This window comes from Anoplolepis gracilipes, chromosome 11 (assembly GCF_047496725.1).
Source record: "Anoplolepis gracilipes chromosome 11, ASM4749672v1, whole genome shotgun sequence".
In the NCBI taxonomy this organism is placed as follows: domain Eukaryota; kingdom Metazoa; phylum Arthropoda; class Insecta; order Hymenoptera; family Formicidae; genus Anoplolepis; species Anoplolepis gracilipes.
In genome coordinates this window covers 1,612,596-1,624,677 of record NC_132980.1, presented here as the reverse complement: position 1 = coordinate 1,624,677, position 12,082 = coordinate 1,612,596, and the positions used below count along the sequence as shown (strand labels likewise).

The 12,082-nt window shown below is 40.6% G+C and overlaps 3 protein-coding genes across 3 annotated transcripts; 2 read left to right on the top strand and 1 right to left on the bottom strand.

Moving 5' to 3' along the window:
• Positions 1-1,841: 1,841 nt before the first annotated feature.
• LOC140671283 (uncharacterized) lies at positions 1,842-3,802 on the top strand. The gene has a single exon (XM_072902540.1). It carries the CDS (start codon positions 2,397-2,399, stop codon positions 3,513-3,515), a length of 1,119 nt encoding a protein of 372 aa, XP_072758641.1. The 5' UTR covers positions 1,842-2,396; the 3' UTR covers positions 3,516-3,802.
• An 822-nt stretch (positions 3,803-4,624) lies between these two features.
• Positions 4,625-6,145, top strand: LOC140671162 (uncharacterized). The gene has a single exon (XM_072902311.1). It carries the CDS (start codon positions 4,754-4,756, stop codon positions 6,143-6,145), a length of 1,392 nt encoding a protein of 463 aa, XP_072758412.1. The 5' UTR covers positions 4,625-4,753.
• A 1,710-nt stretch (positions 6,146-7,855) lies between these two features.
• On the bottom strand, positions 7,856-9,276 carry LOC140671285 (uncharacterized). Its single transcript, XM_072902543.1, has one exon. It carries the CDS (start codon positions 9,258-9,260, stop codon positions 8,175-8,177), a length of 1,086 nt encoding a protein of 361 aa, XP_072758644.1. The 5' UTR covers positions 9,261-9,276; the 3' UTR covers positions 7,856-8,174.
• Between the last annotated feature and the right edge of the window lie 2,806 nt (positions 9,277-12,082).

The following is a 12,082-nucleotide window of genomic DNA, read 5'->3' as shown; positions in this document are numbered from 1 at the left end:
AGAGAGTTCTAATCCAGGGATATGAGGGGGGTGAGGTAAGCGGGGGGGACGAGGCGAGGTACCTCGTCACCCCCCGCACTGACGGGGGAGGGGGAGGGGGGTAGTCCCCCTCAATCGCGGGGGAAGGGGCAAATGTCCCCCTAGACTGAGGGGGAAGGGGGAGGTACCAAATGCCCCACCCCCCAGATTAAGGGGGGAGGGTGGTACCAAACATCCCCTGATTGAGAGGGGGATGGGGGAGGGGGAGGGGGGGCATACATATGGTTCCGCACGTGGAGGGAGTGTCCTCTCCGAAAGACTGCGGAGGTCTGACGGTGAGAGAGAGGAATGTCAACTGTTATAGATAAAATAATCACCCCACTCTGTTTATTCATAATGTATATTTGCAATAATAGACGTTCGCAAGGCGGTAGAGGGAGACGGTGCGATAGCGTTCGCAAGGCGGTAGAGGGAGACGGTGCGATAGCGTTCGCAACGTGGTAGAGGGAGACGGTGCGATAGACGTCCGCAACGTGGTAGAGGGAGACGGTGCGATAGACGTTCGCAACGCGGTAGAGGGAGACGGTGCGATAGACGTCCGCAACGTGGTAGAGGGAGACGGTGCGATAGACGTTCGCAACGCGGTAGAGGGAGACGGTGCGATAGCGTTCGCAACGCGTTAGAGGGAGACGGTGCGATAGCGTTCGCAACGCGTTAGAGGGATACGGTGCGATAGCGTTCGCAACGCATTAGAGTTCTTCTTAGAGCGTATAGGAAAAAACTAACCACGCACCACGCGCATTTATCTCAAATATATACACGAGATCCCATATCTCATCTCTCTCTAAATAGAGTATCTCTTTTTAAATAGACTATGCATATGATTCCTATGAGAGGTAAACGTCTTTGTTTGACTGAGACTAAGAGAGCGCGAGGAGGAGGAGGAGGAGGCGTAGAATAAAATAGTGTGAAGAGAAACATTAATGTTAATAATAATTTTTTATTTTTTATTTGTTACAAGTATCATAAAGTATATCATTTATAGCACACGCCAACAATTCGCAATCTACGAGTGATCCGCTATCGAACGCGTCACTCTCGCGAATTGCTTTCACAGCATCATTTACATCAGTAATATTGTTTCGTTGCAAGACGTTACAAAATTGTTTAAATTTTTCATTCACGAAATGTGTATTTTGACACAACCATGAATGCATATGATCGATGCAATCTTCAAAATCGAATAAATGTAATAATGTTTGAGGTTGCATATACAAAGACTTATTAGATAATGTTAATTTAATAATTCTCGATCCGTTTAATGCGATCATTTGGATAGATAGATCACAGATCCATAATGGTTGACTTTCAGTCGATTGTACATGTCGTTCAATGTCTGCACGTTTCTGCATCAATGAGTGCCAGAGTACGATAGGCAATACTAATCGATTACCTCGGTTGTCACCAAGTATCAATTCGACATACGACATAGCTCCAACGCTTATTCCAATCTCCAAATATTTGTAAGATGTCGGGGTTAAGATATACCTTCTTCCAAGTATGCAAACCGCACGACGAGATGAAACGCTATATAAAATATTAAAATATATTAAAAAATAATATTTAGAAAATAATTTTTAGGAAATAATATTTAGAAAATAATTGAAACTTACATGTTCTTTGATTGAATTTCACCGTTCTCAATCGGAATGTAAAAATTCATCTTGCTGGTTTCTTTTGTGGAGCACATTTTTTTTTTTTTTTTAGCACAACCTTATGCACGGACAACTGATGCGATACTAAACTATTGAAAGTACTGCGATCAATCAGTAATATCGCAAAACGTAATGAGGAGGGGGAGTATTTGTGACGTAATTTTTGCAAGCGCCAATGTAAGGCTGCTAGAAATTATTAAAAATCGCGTCCCCACGTGCTTTCTCGAGCGCCGTGTGTGGCCGCCGTATGATGAAATCTAATCAAATGTATACGACGCTAGAAATATTCGGTTACAAATGTATAGGACAAAGCGTGAGATAAAATTTTTGGCTAAATGATAACATAAACAGACCGTCGACGGTACGGATGTTTGCGCTAAAGAATAACGCGCCGACAGTACGAATGTTTGCGCTAAAGAATAACGTGTCGCATAGTAGGTGGGCATTATCATGTATATTTAATTTGATTGTAAATAATAAATATAATCCTATGCGGAGAGGATGTCATATTATATTACATTACCACGAAAATATGCGTGAGATAAAGAGACGTGATAATATAGAAATGACGGATGTTTATACGAAAGAATAACGTTTTCGCAATCTGAAAAGAATATAACGATTAGATATAAATCAGAACAGAGAGTCACATCTCGCCATTATTGTCGAAGCTTGCACGAGTGTACCTTATATGTAAAAAAAATGGAGCAGGTTTTAACGCAACAATCCACCTTGATAAATTCGGTGGAGGAGTACTTTGCATGGGAGGTGCGATGCGATGATTATATCAAGTCGTTGGAAGAGCAGAGTCGAATTAAACGACCGCGAATATCGATCGGATATCGACAATTGTTGATCGCAAAGATCGCGCGACTCGAAGGACTGAAAAATGCGTTGCGCAAACGTTTCGTACACGCGGGTGCCGGACACAGCGCGCATCAAGCTGCACTATTTTGGCGAGAAATTGATACAGCGTTCGAGAACCGTATATCGACTGGTGCGATAATCAATAGCAATTATATCGAACCTCGCCAGTTTCTCGAAGACGCGAGTGATATCGTGCTCGAACATGTGCGAGACGCTATCGAAACACACTGCAGTGTGAAAGTGAATACTATGTTTAACGGTGAGTTTGTGGCGGGTGAAAAGCACAACGATAAAAGTGTAAGTACAAAAAACTGTGAACTATTTCGTACATCTGATTTACGCGAATGGTACGAGCAACGTGTTATCGAGCCCACTTTAGCATCTCTCGAAGAATTTCAAGAACGTGATAGTGGGTGGGCATTATCGCGTATACATAATTTGACTGTAAATATAAATAAATATAATCCTATGCGTGCGGGATGTCATATTATATTACCGCGAAAGATAATGATGAAGCGAGCGATAGTTAACGTGCGATCCAAAGACAATGCATGTTTCGCATGGGCAGTGACTGCTGCTATGTATCCCGCTGAAAGAAGGGTTGAACGAGAATTATCGTACCCGCGTTACACGGATGTGCTAAATCTTCGAGACATTGAGTTTCCAGTGACTCTTAATCAAATTAAAAAGTTTGAAATTAACAACAATATTTCAATCAATGTGTATACCATCGAAAACGAAAATATTGTTCCTATTCGTCTTTCGGAGCAAAAGAGGGACAAGCACGCCAATTTGCTCTACATTCAAGATGCGCAAGATATCGGACATTTCGCGTGGATCAAGAATTTATCGCGACTCGTGAGTTCGCAACTCAATAAACACAATGGACAAAAATATATTTGCGATCGGTATGTATATTTAATATTATTGATTTTTTTCAAAATAAATATATAATTATTATTTCTATTTTTATAAATGTTAAAATATATATATAATTATTATTTCTTTTTTATAGATGTCTACATTATTTTTATTCGAATGAGAAACTACAGTCACATACTGTAGACTGCGGGAAGATGAACGACTGCGCTATCCGATTACCGAGCGATAAGGATAAGTGGCTCGCTTTTAACAACTATAACAGGAAGGAGCAGGTTCCTTTCGTCGTGTATGCCGACCTGGAATGTGTTTTGAGAAAGACGTACAAAGAAGAAGAAGCAGAAAAAAATTTATACCAGCATCATCAAGTGTTTAGTATCGCTTATTATGTACATTGCTCGTATGATAATTCGTTGTCCGCGTATCATTCTCGTCGCGAAGCCAATTGCGTCGCATGGTTTGCTGAAGAATTAAAAAATTTAGCAACGAGCGTGAAAACAATTTTATCTACAAATCTTCCCATGATAAATTTGACGCGTGAAGAATTGGAAAAGTTTAACAGCGCTACTCAATGTCACATATGTGAGAAACCATTCGTGGAAGACGATACGCGCGTACACGATCATTGCCACCTCACTGGGCGGTACAGAGGTCCCGCGCATTCAAATTGCAATCTAAATTATAAGGAATCCTTTTATATTCCAATTATTTTCCACAATTTATCCGGTTATGATTCACATTTTATAATCGAGGAAATAGCCACAGCGTTCGAAGGAAGAATCGATCTACTTCCGATAACTAAAGAAAAATACGTTTCATTTACGAAAGATGTTAAACTTACGGAAGACAATTGGCGAAATCACATTAAATTACGTTTCATCGATTCTTTTAAATTTCTCACAACAAGTCTCAACAAATTAGCATCTTTTCTCAGTAAAGATAAATTAAAAATTTTACAATCTGAATATCAAAATTTGCGGGTAGAAGACTTTGATCTGTTAACGCGTAAAGGCGTCTTTCCGTACGAATATATCGATTGTGTAGATAAATTGCACGATACATGTTTACCTCCGCGCGAATTATTTTACAGTTCCTTGACCGATGACACAGTATCCGAGAGCGATTACGCGCACGCTGAGATTGTGTGGAAGCGATTCTCCATTAGAACGCTAGGCGAATATAGCGATCTATATTTAAAAATCGATGTCTTGTTATTAGGCGATGTTTTTGAAAATTTTCGCGACAATTGTATCAAGAGTTACGGGCTCGACCCTGCGCATTATTATACTCTGCCCGGATACACGTGGGATGCCATGTTGAAGCATACAAATATTAAGTTTGAATTGCTCACTGACATCGATATGGTAATGTTTATAGAACGAGGTATACGCGGTGGTTTGAGTCAATGTTCCAACAGATACGCGCATGCTAATAACAAGTACATGCAGTCGTACGACCCATTGAAACCATCATCGTATCTAATGTATTTCGATGTAAATAATTTATACGGATGGGCAATGTGTCAACCTTTGCCTTACGCTAGTTTTCAATGGGTCGACAATATATGCAATTTTGATCTATCATCGATCGCGTCCGATTCGCCTACAGGCTATATCCTCGAAGTCGATCTCGAGTACCCGCAACATCTTCACGACGCGCATACTGACTTACCGTTTTGTCCGACGCGTGACAAACCACCCGACAAGAGAGAGAACAAGTTGCTCGCGACCTTATACGATAAGAAACGATACGTAATACACTACCGCAATCTGCAGCAATGTACGCGACACGGTCTTCGCGTTACAAAAATTCATCGCATATTACAATTCGCGCAATCTCCATGGTTACGTACATATATTGAATTAAACACGCAATTTAGAACAATGGCGAAAAATGATTTTGAAAAGAATTTATACAAATTAATGAATAATGCAGTTTTCGGCAAAACGATGGAAAATGTGCGCAATCGCGTAGATGTAAAACTTATAACAAAATGGGACGATAGGTACGGCGCAGAGGCGATGATCGCGAAACCAAATTTTCATAGCAGGAGCATTTTTTCGGAAAATTTAATCGCTGTGGAATTGCGTAGACTCGAGGTGAAGTTTTACAAACCAATCTATGTAGGTATGTGTATACTTGATGTATCCAAGATGTGTTTGTACGAATTTCATCACGATTACATGATTCCAATGTATAGAGAAAAATGTAAAGTCATGTACACCGACACGGATAGTCTCATATATCACATTGAGTGCGAAGACGTGTACGAGAATATGAAGCGCGACATCGGCAAGTTCGACACGAGCGACTATGCGATAGACAATGCGTACGGTATACCGCTCGTGAATAAAAAGGTACCGGGTCTGATGAAGGATGAAAACAACGGTATGATAATGACAGAATTTGTCGGGCTTAGAGCAAAAATGTATGCGCTAAAAATAGATGGTAAAAAGGATACGAAAAAGGTAAAAGGTGTCAAGAATAGCGTCGTCGCGAAAACGATAACATTTGACGATTACATGCAGTGTTTGAACGAAGGAATTGAAATGACGCGACAGCAATCGACTATAAGATCAAAAATGCATAAAGTATATACCATGCGGCAGAAAAAAATTGCTCTAAGTCCACACGATGATAAACGGTATATAATACCTAAAAGTATCGATACGCTACCATGGGGGCATTACAGAATACCGTTGTAAAAAAGAAAAAGTGTATATATTTGAATATTATATATATTTATATATGTAAACTTTATATAATATTTGTTATATTTTTACAATACATTATTTTTATGAATCCAAGAATTCCGTGAACTATCGAATCCCAACCATTTCACAAAAACTTCATCCCCTCTCTTCCTCAATATCTTTTCCACAAGATATATATCGGGATTAGCAACGCGTTGTAGTTCGTATTCGTAAAATCCACCGGCAACGGGATTTCCGCGCGAATCTTTTAATATATATGTCGCGGGATTAGTTTTCTGTATCTTAACAATTTCGAACACTTCGGTGGTCCAATTTGGTGTGTAGCCTTTTTCGAATAAAGTCTTGAATTTACTCACGCGCACCGAATCGCCTATTTTAAATTTCGCCGGCGCCGCAATCTTTACGTTGCTGTACACCGTATGTAAAAGTTTCTCCGCGACGGCTGGAGTAACATCGACAGGTCTCATACCGATAGTGCGATGTTTTTGCGTGTTGTACTCTTCAACGAGTCTCGATAGTTCGTCGATCCACTTGTAGTTTCCATTGAGCGTAAACATTTTCCACATTTTATTCTTCAAAGTACGATTGAAGCGTTCCACGATCGAGGCTTTCATGACTGAATATGTCGAATAATGATTAATATCGTGTTTCTTCATGAGGTTTTGTACATTTGCATTGTAAAATTCTTTTCCTTGATCGGTTTGAAAATTTTTCGGGCATCTCGCATCGTCTCGAATTATCTCCGCAATCGCATCGGCCGTCTCGTTTCCACCTTTACTCTTGAGCGGTACGACCCACGCATACTTGCTCAACACATCGATAACAGTGAGTATGTAATTGTATCCCTTGTTGACTCGAGCATACGGACGCATCTCGACGATGTCGGCTTGCCACAGATCATCGTATCCCCGCACTATGACGTGTCTTCGGGGAAAATTTTTTCTCGCTGGCGCGTGCAGCTCGTTTACCAACTGCCGTCTCTCCAAACTATGTTGATCCTTTGCTTTGCCAGTTTTTCTCGATGGTTGTTTGTTGTTTGCTTTTTTATCACTCATTTTTCGTTTATCGTTCTTTAAGAGCCGTTCTTTAAGTTCCGTTTTTTCTATGTTTTTTTTATTTTTTCACGTTTTCTGATCCGTTCTTAATCCGTTCTTGCGTTGTTCACCGCCGTCCTTCACCCATTCGAAAATCGTTCTTGACCCGTTCGCAGCCTTTTTCACAGTCGTTTTTGACTCGTTCGTAGCCGCTTTTGACCCGTTCGTAGCCTCGTTCACAGACGTCTTTCGAACGATCGTAGGAGTTCTTGAGTTGTTTGTAACCTTGAGTGTAGCCGTGAAGAACGTGTTCGTAGCCTCGTTCACAGCCCTGCTTGAGATGTTGATAGCCTCGTTCGAGGCTGTTGTTATTGTTGTTGTTGTTGTTGCTGCTGCTGCTGCTGCTGCTGCTAGGTCGTTCACTACCACTGCCACTCATTGTAGTATATTAGATAGCAGTTCGGTAATTCTTCGTAGCGGTTCGATAATTGTTCGCAGCCGTTCGATAATCCTTCGTAGCTGTTCGATAGCCGTTCGATAGCCGCTCCTAACCCGTTCACTGATGCTCATTCGGATTGATAGCCGTCTCTGAGTTAGCGTTAGCCGCGCGTTGAAGATTGTTTAGCGCAATCTGTAATGCTCGCACGTCCTTCTCAAGCGAAGTAAGCTTATCGTCTGATTGTTTCTGTCGATTCATTAATCTTTTAACGCAGGACTGCACGTACAATTTGTTGACGGCATCGGTGTCAGCCTCAGGTTGCGCTACACGACGAATCTTACGCGACCTCGCATCGAAGTCTGTAACGACGCGACACAGAGCGTTTTCGTGCACATAACTTTTTACCAATCTATCCCAAGAGCCGTTTGTACCGGTTGCATCATTTCTTGAATCGAATAAGCCAAATTTGTTGATAGGCATTTTTTTCCGACGCTTCGTAAAGTGTCACGCGACGCTGATCGACTGATTAGTTTTGTCGATACATCATTCAATTTATAATAAGACCATCTTCGCGAAGTTCTTCGATAATCGACATGATTTCATTGTCGTGAGCATTGTTACCGGCTCGACGCGAAGCATCCAGTAATCGCAGACGATCTACCAACTCGTTTGGATCGTTCCAATGCACGTAGTCGATCTTATTGTCGTTTAGAGTCATAGCGCGCGGTAGTATACCCTTTCCAGCTTTTCTGCTAGACAATAACGGCGCAATTACATTTTTATACTTATATCCTTTAGTCCCTAATACTGGATTATGTGCTTTGTTCCCACGTTTATGCGCATTCGTCGCTAATAATATACTTTTATATTTAAGCAAATCATCTTCGGTGTATATTTCATCGTCGGGGATTTTTTTGAAAATTAATTCATAGAGACCAGGCGTTCCCGTATATTTTACTTCATTGATAATTATATTATCATTTTTGTCTACGTCAAAATGTTTATCACCGAGCATTATTCCATCGTTAGAAAACTTAATGCCGTACACATAATCCATAGCTTTATCTTTATCTTGATTCATAACAGTTAATATATATTTTTGTCCGAGTGGACCTAAATGCTCTCGAAATATGTTTACACCTGCGGACGTTTGCAATTCACGTTGTACCGTCGTAACCAACGAATCGGGTGTGGTTTCAAAAATTTCGTCGACGGGTGGTTGCTCGTACGATAATTGACGCGGTTGCGCAATTTCTATCTGAATAGATGTGTCCGGTATCGTTCGTCTTTGATTAGGTGTAGAAGTTATCGGCAAATCATTTAATGAGACGTTTAATCGTTTTTGCTTTGAGCTCAAATCATTCAATGAGATTCTTGGTCGTTTTTTAACTTTAATAATTTTCTTTTCCACATGGTCTTTTTCGAGTATATCGAACGGCTCGATTTTCGATACGTCGGATTCTACATCGATGGTATTTTGAACAAGCTGTTTTAGAGGCTCGCTAATCGGTTTAAACTGTTTCTCCAACGCTACATCTTCCTCAATTTTACCAGTTTTTAACGCGCGATATTTTTTGCGAATTGACTCGCTCGTCTGTACAATTTTTCGCGCAATCTTTTCACGATCACTCATGTTTTTTTTTTTTTTTTTTTTTATGTAGACGTTGCTCTGTCAATGTTTAGATAGCGACTGATAATTTTACGGTACCGCAAATTCATTAAAACCTCTTCTGTAACGTCCATTGTTCATTGAACTGTCTTTGTCAATTACTAGAAATCCATGCTTGTGCTGCCAACATTTTTGGCATAACGCGCAAAAATCATCGTACGACATATCAGTATTTACATGATCGTTGTACACATGTCGCAAGTTTGTACCGTCTTGTTTAAATAAAATCAACAGATTAGCATTGTCGCGTATAAGATGCTTGGGTATCTTGGCATACGTTTGACAGAGATAGAAACAATCGACGCTTGAGTGTCGACCCATTGAGAAGTACTCTCTTATCGTATCTTGCTTGTCGCATGCCACGTCATCGAAGATAAAAACCGAATTCGGAAGCGCCTCTCTCGATGAAATGACATCGCTGTTATTAGAGAACGTAAAGTAACCAATTTCATCTATCGATGATAGTAAATTTTCCAAATATTGATATTTTGGTTGTTGAAGCGATTTTGAATATATGTATAAATTTTCAAAGCGTATGCCGTTTGGACTTTCTATCAAGCTTATCAACAAGTTAGTTTTACCGCAATTCGAAGGGCCGCAAATGAGACCGCGTATTGTATTCGGTAACATTTTTCCATGTTTGTGTATTTCTTTTTCAGGCATTAGTCTATTGTCAAAATTTGTTACTTTAATTACCGTTGGTTGTAGCACGAATCGCATGACTTGTCTAATCAGACTTAACGATACTTTATGAGGAGGAGGAGGGTGAGGAGAGCCTATTTATAGATGCGCATCAAATCGAAACCGCTCAGTATCAAACATGTTTCTTTCACTGTCGGATGACTGTGATATTCTCAACCTTACCTCAGAACAGTTGCAATATATACCGAAGATTATTTTATTGAAACAGTTTGGTCGTTACGTGGAACGTCTGTGGGACAAACTTCCGCAATATATAAAGGCTGATTCGGAGGTTCAGACCTATCGTCGCTGTTTCGAACATTACAATCGACCGTGGCAACGAACGCACATTGACGGTCCAGCGCCGATGATAAAAGATTGTTACGAATGTCAGCGAAAACCGTAAGAGGCTGTGGTCTGTTGAATCGCGCGATAAACGCACTCCCTATCGAATTACATATTCCTGGATATCAGTTTTGCGGACCGGGAACTCGTTTACAAGAACGATTGGTTAGAGGCGATCGAGGCATCAACCCATTGGACGTCGCGTGTCGCGAACACGATTTAGCTTACTCGCGAAGCAACAACCTCGGCGAACGACACGTAGCGGATAGTATACTAGCTGCGAGGGCGCGAGAACGTATTACCGCGAAAGATTCGAATTTTGGCGAAAGAGCGGCCGCCACGGCCGTTTGGACGGTCATGAAAGCAAAGACGAAAATGGGTATGGGGATGAAAAAGTCGTCGACGAAGAAAAAGATTAGGAAAAAACGAATACTTCCGGTAGCGAAACGCGGAGGCGTATTACCGATTCTACCAGTGTTGGGTGCTCTCGGATCTCTGATTGGTGGAGCGGCTGGTGTAGCGAAGATGGTAAACGACGGAAAATCTACGCAACGTCAGTTTCAAGAGATGCTACGTCACAATCGCGCCATGGAAGGTCGCGGATTGTATCTCGCGCCATACAAATACGGACGAGGAATCTCAATGAGAAAGAAGAAGAAAAAAAAAAAAACGTCAAAGAGACACTAAAAATGCCAGAGGGTGCAACTACCAACGTACAACTGCTGCAACTAGCAAAACGTATGCGCATTCCGTATTTTAGAGGCGTTTTTATGCGTGACTCATTACCGATCGGTGGTATACATCGAAACGAGAGCGGTATCATAAATTTGGATAACGCTAAAGGCTCGGGTACTCACTGGGTAGCGTATGCAAAGAGAGGGAATCGCGCTATATATTTTGACAGTTTCGGCAATCTTCGCCCGCCGAATGAATTGATACGATATTTAAATGTGTCAAAAATAGATTATAATTATACATCCTATCAAACTTATAATCAAAGCATCTGCGGACAATTGTGCTTGCAGTTTCTCCGAACGGTCGATGCATGCGAATTTAAATTTTAACACATACACATTATATGTATGAAAACACATTTTGAATAAAAATTATATATTAAACATATATATCGCTATGTATCTTCTTTAAAAAATCCTATCCTTCTTCCTGTATATTATATAATAATAATAATAATAATAAGTTACATTGATATATTTTTTAATCGAAATGTATAGTTTATTGGAAATGTGTCAAGAATACTTTTAATATCTTAATATGTTACGTTTATATTTCTTTTACTGCAACCTTCTCCTTTGCTCTATCTCTCTCTCTCCTTTCCTTACACATCATACTCTCCTTGTGCTACGTCTATAGCGCTGCCCTTTTCCCACCATTATGCTCTCCTTGTCCTACGTCTATAGCGCCTTCCTTCTTACACCACGTCGTACTCTCCTTGTCATACGCTCTATTGTGCTTGCAGTTTTTTCCGAGCGGTCGATGCACGCGAATTTAAAGACATACATTCCGCTATTTAATTTAGTATTCGTTAAACAGTTTGGTCAACATGTCTATGACATTCACGCTGACTGGGAAGAGCAGCGTTCTCGCGGCAAATTACTCGCCCACCGTAGATTTAAGCGATGGTGAATACGAACTCGGTCTAGCGGATTTTGAGAGTTATCACACGATATCGAACGTGAATTCCTCGAATAATAAATTTTACTTTGGCAAAGACGATGCGGAAATTACGATTCCCGAGGGAT

Bases quoted from the DNA above. Each gene is read 5' to 3' on its own strand.
- LOC140671283 (XM_072902540.1), top strand. From the start codon at position 2,397: ATGGAGCAGGTTTTAACGCAACAATCCACCTTGATAAATTCGGTGGAG.
- LOC140671162 (XM_072902311.1), top strand. From the start codon at position 4,754: ATGTTGAAGCATACAAATATTAAGTTTGAATTGCTCACTGACATCGAT.
- LOC140671285 (XM_072902543.1), bottom strand. From the start codon at position 9,260: ATGAGTGATCGTGAAAAGATTGCGCGAAAAATTGTACAGACGAGCGAG.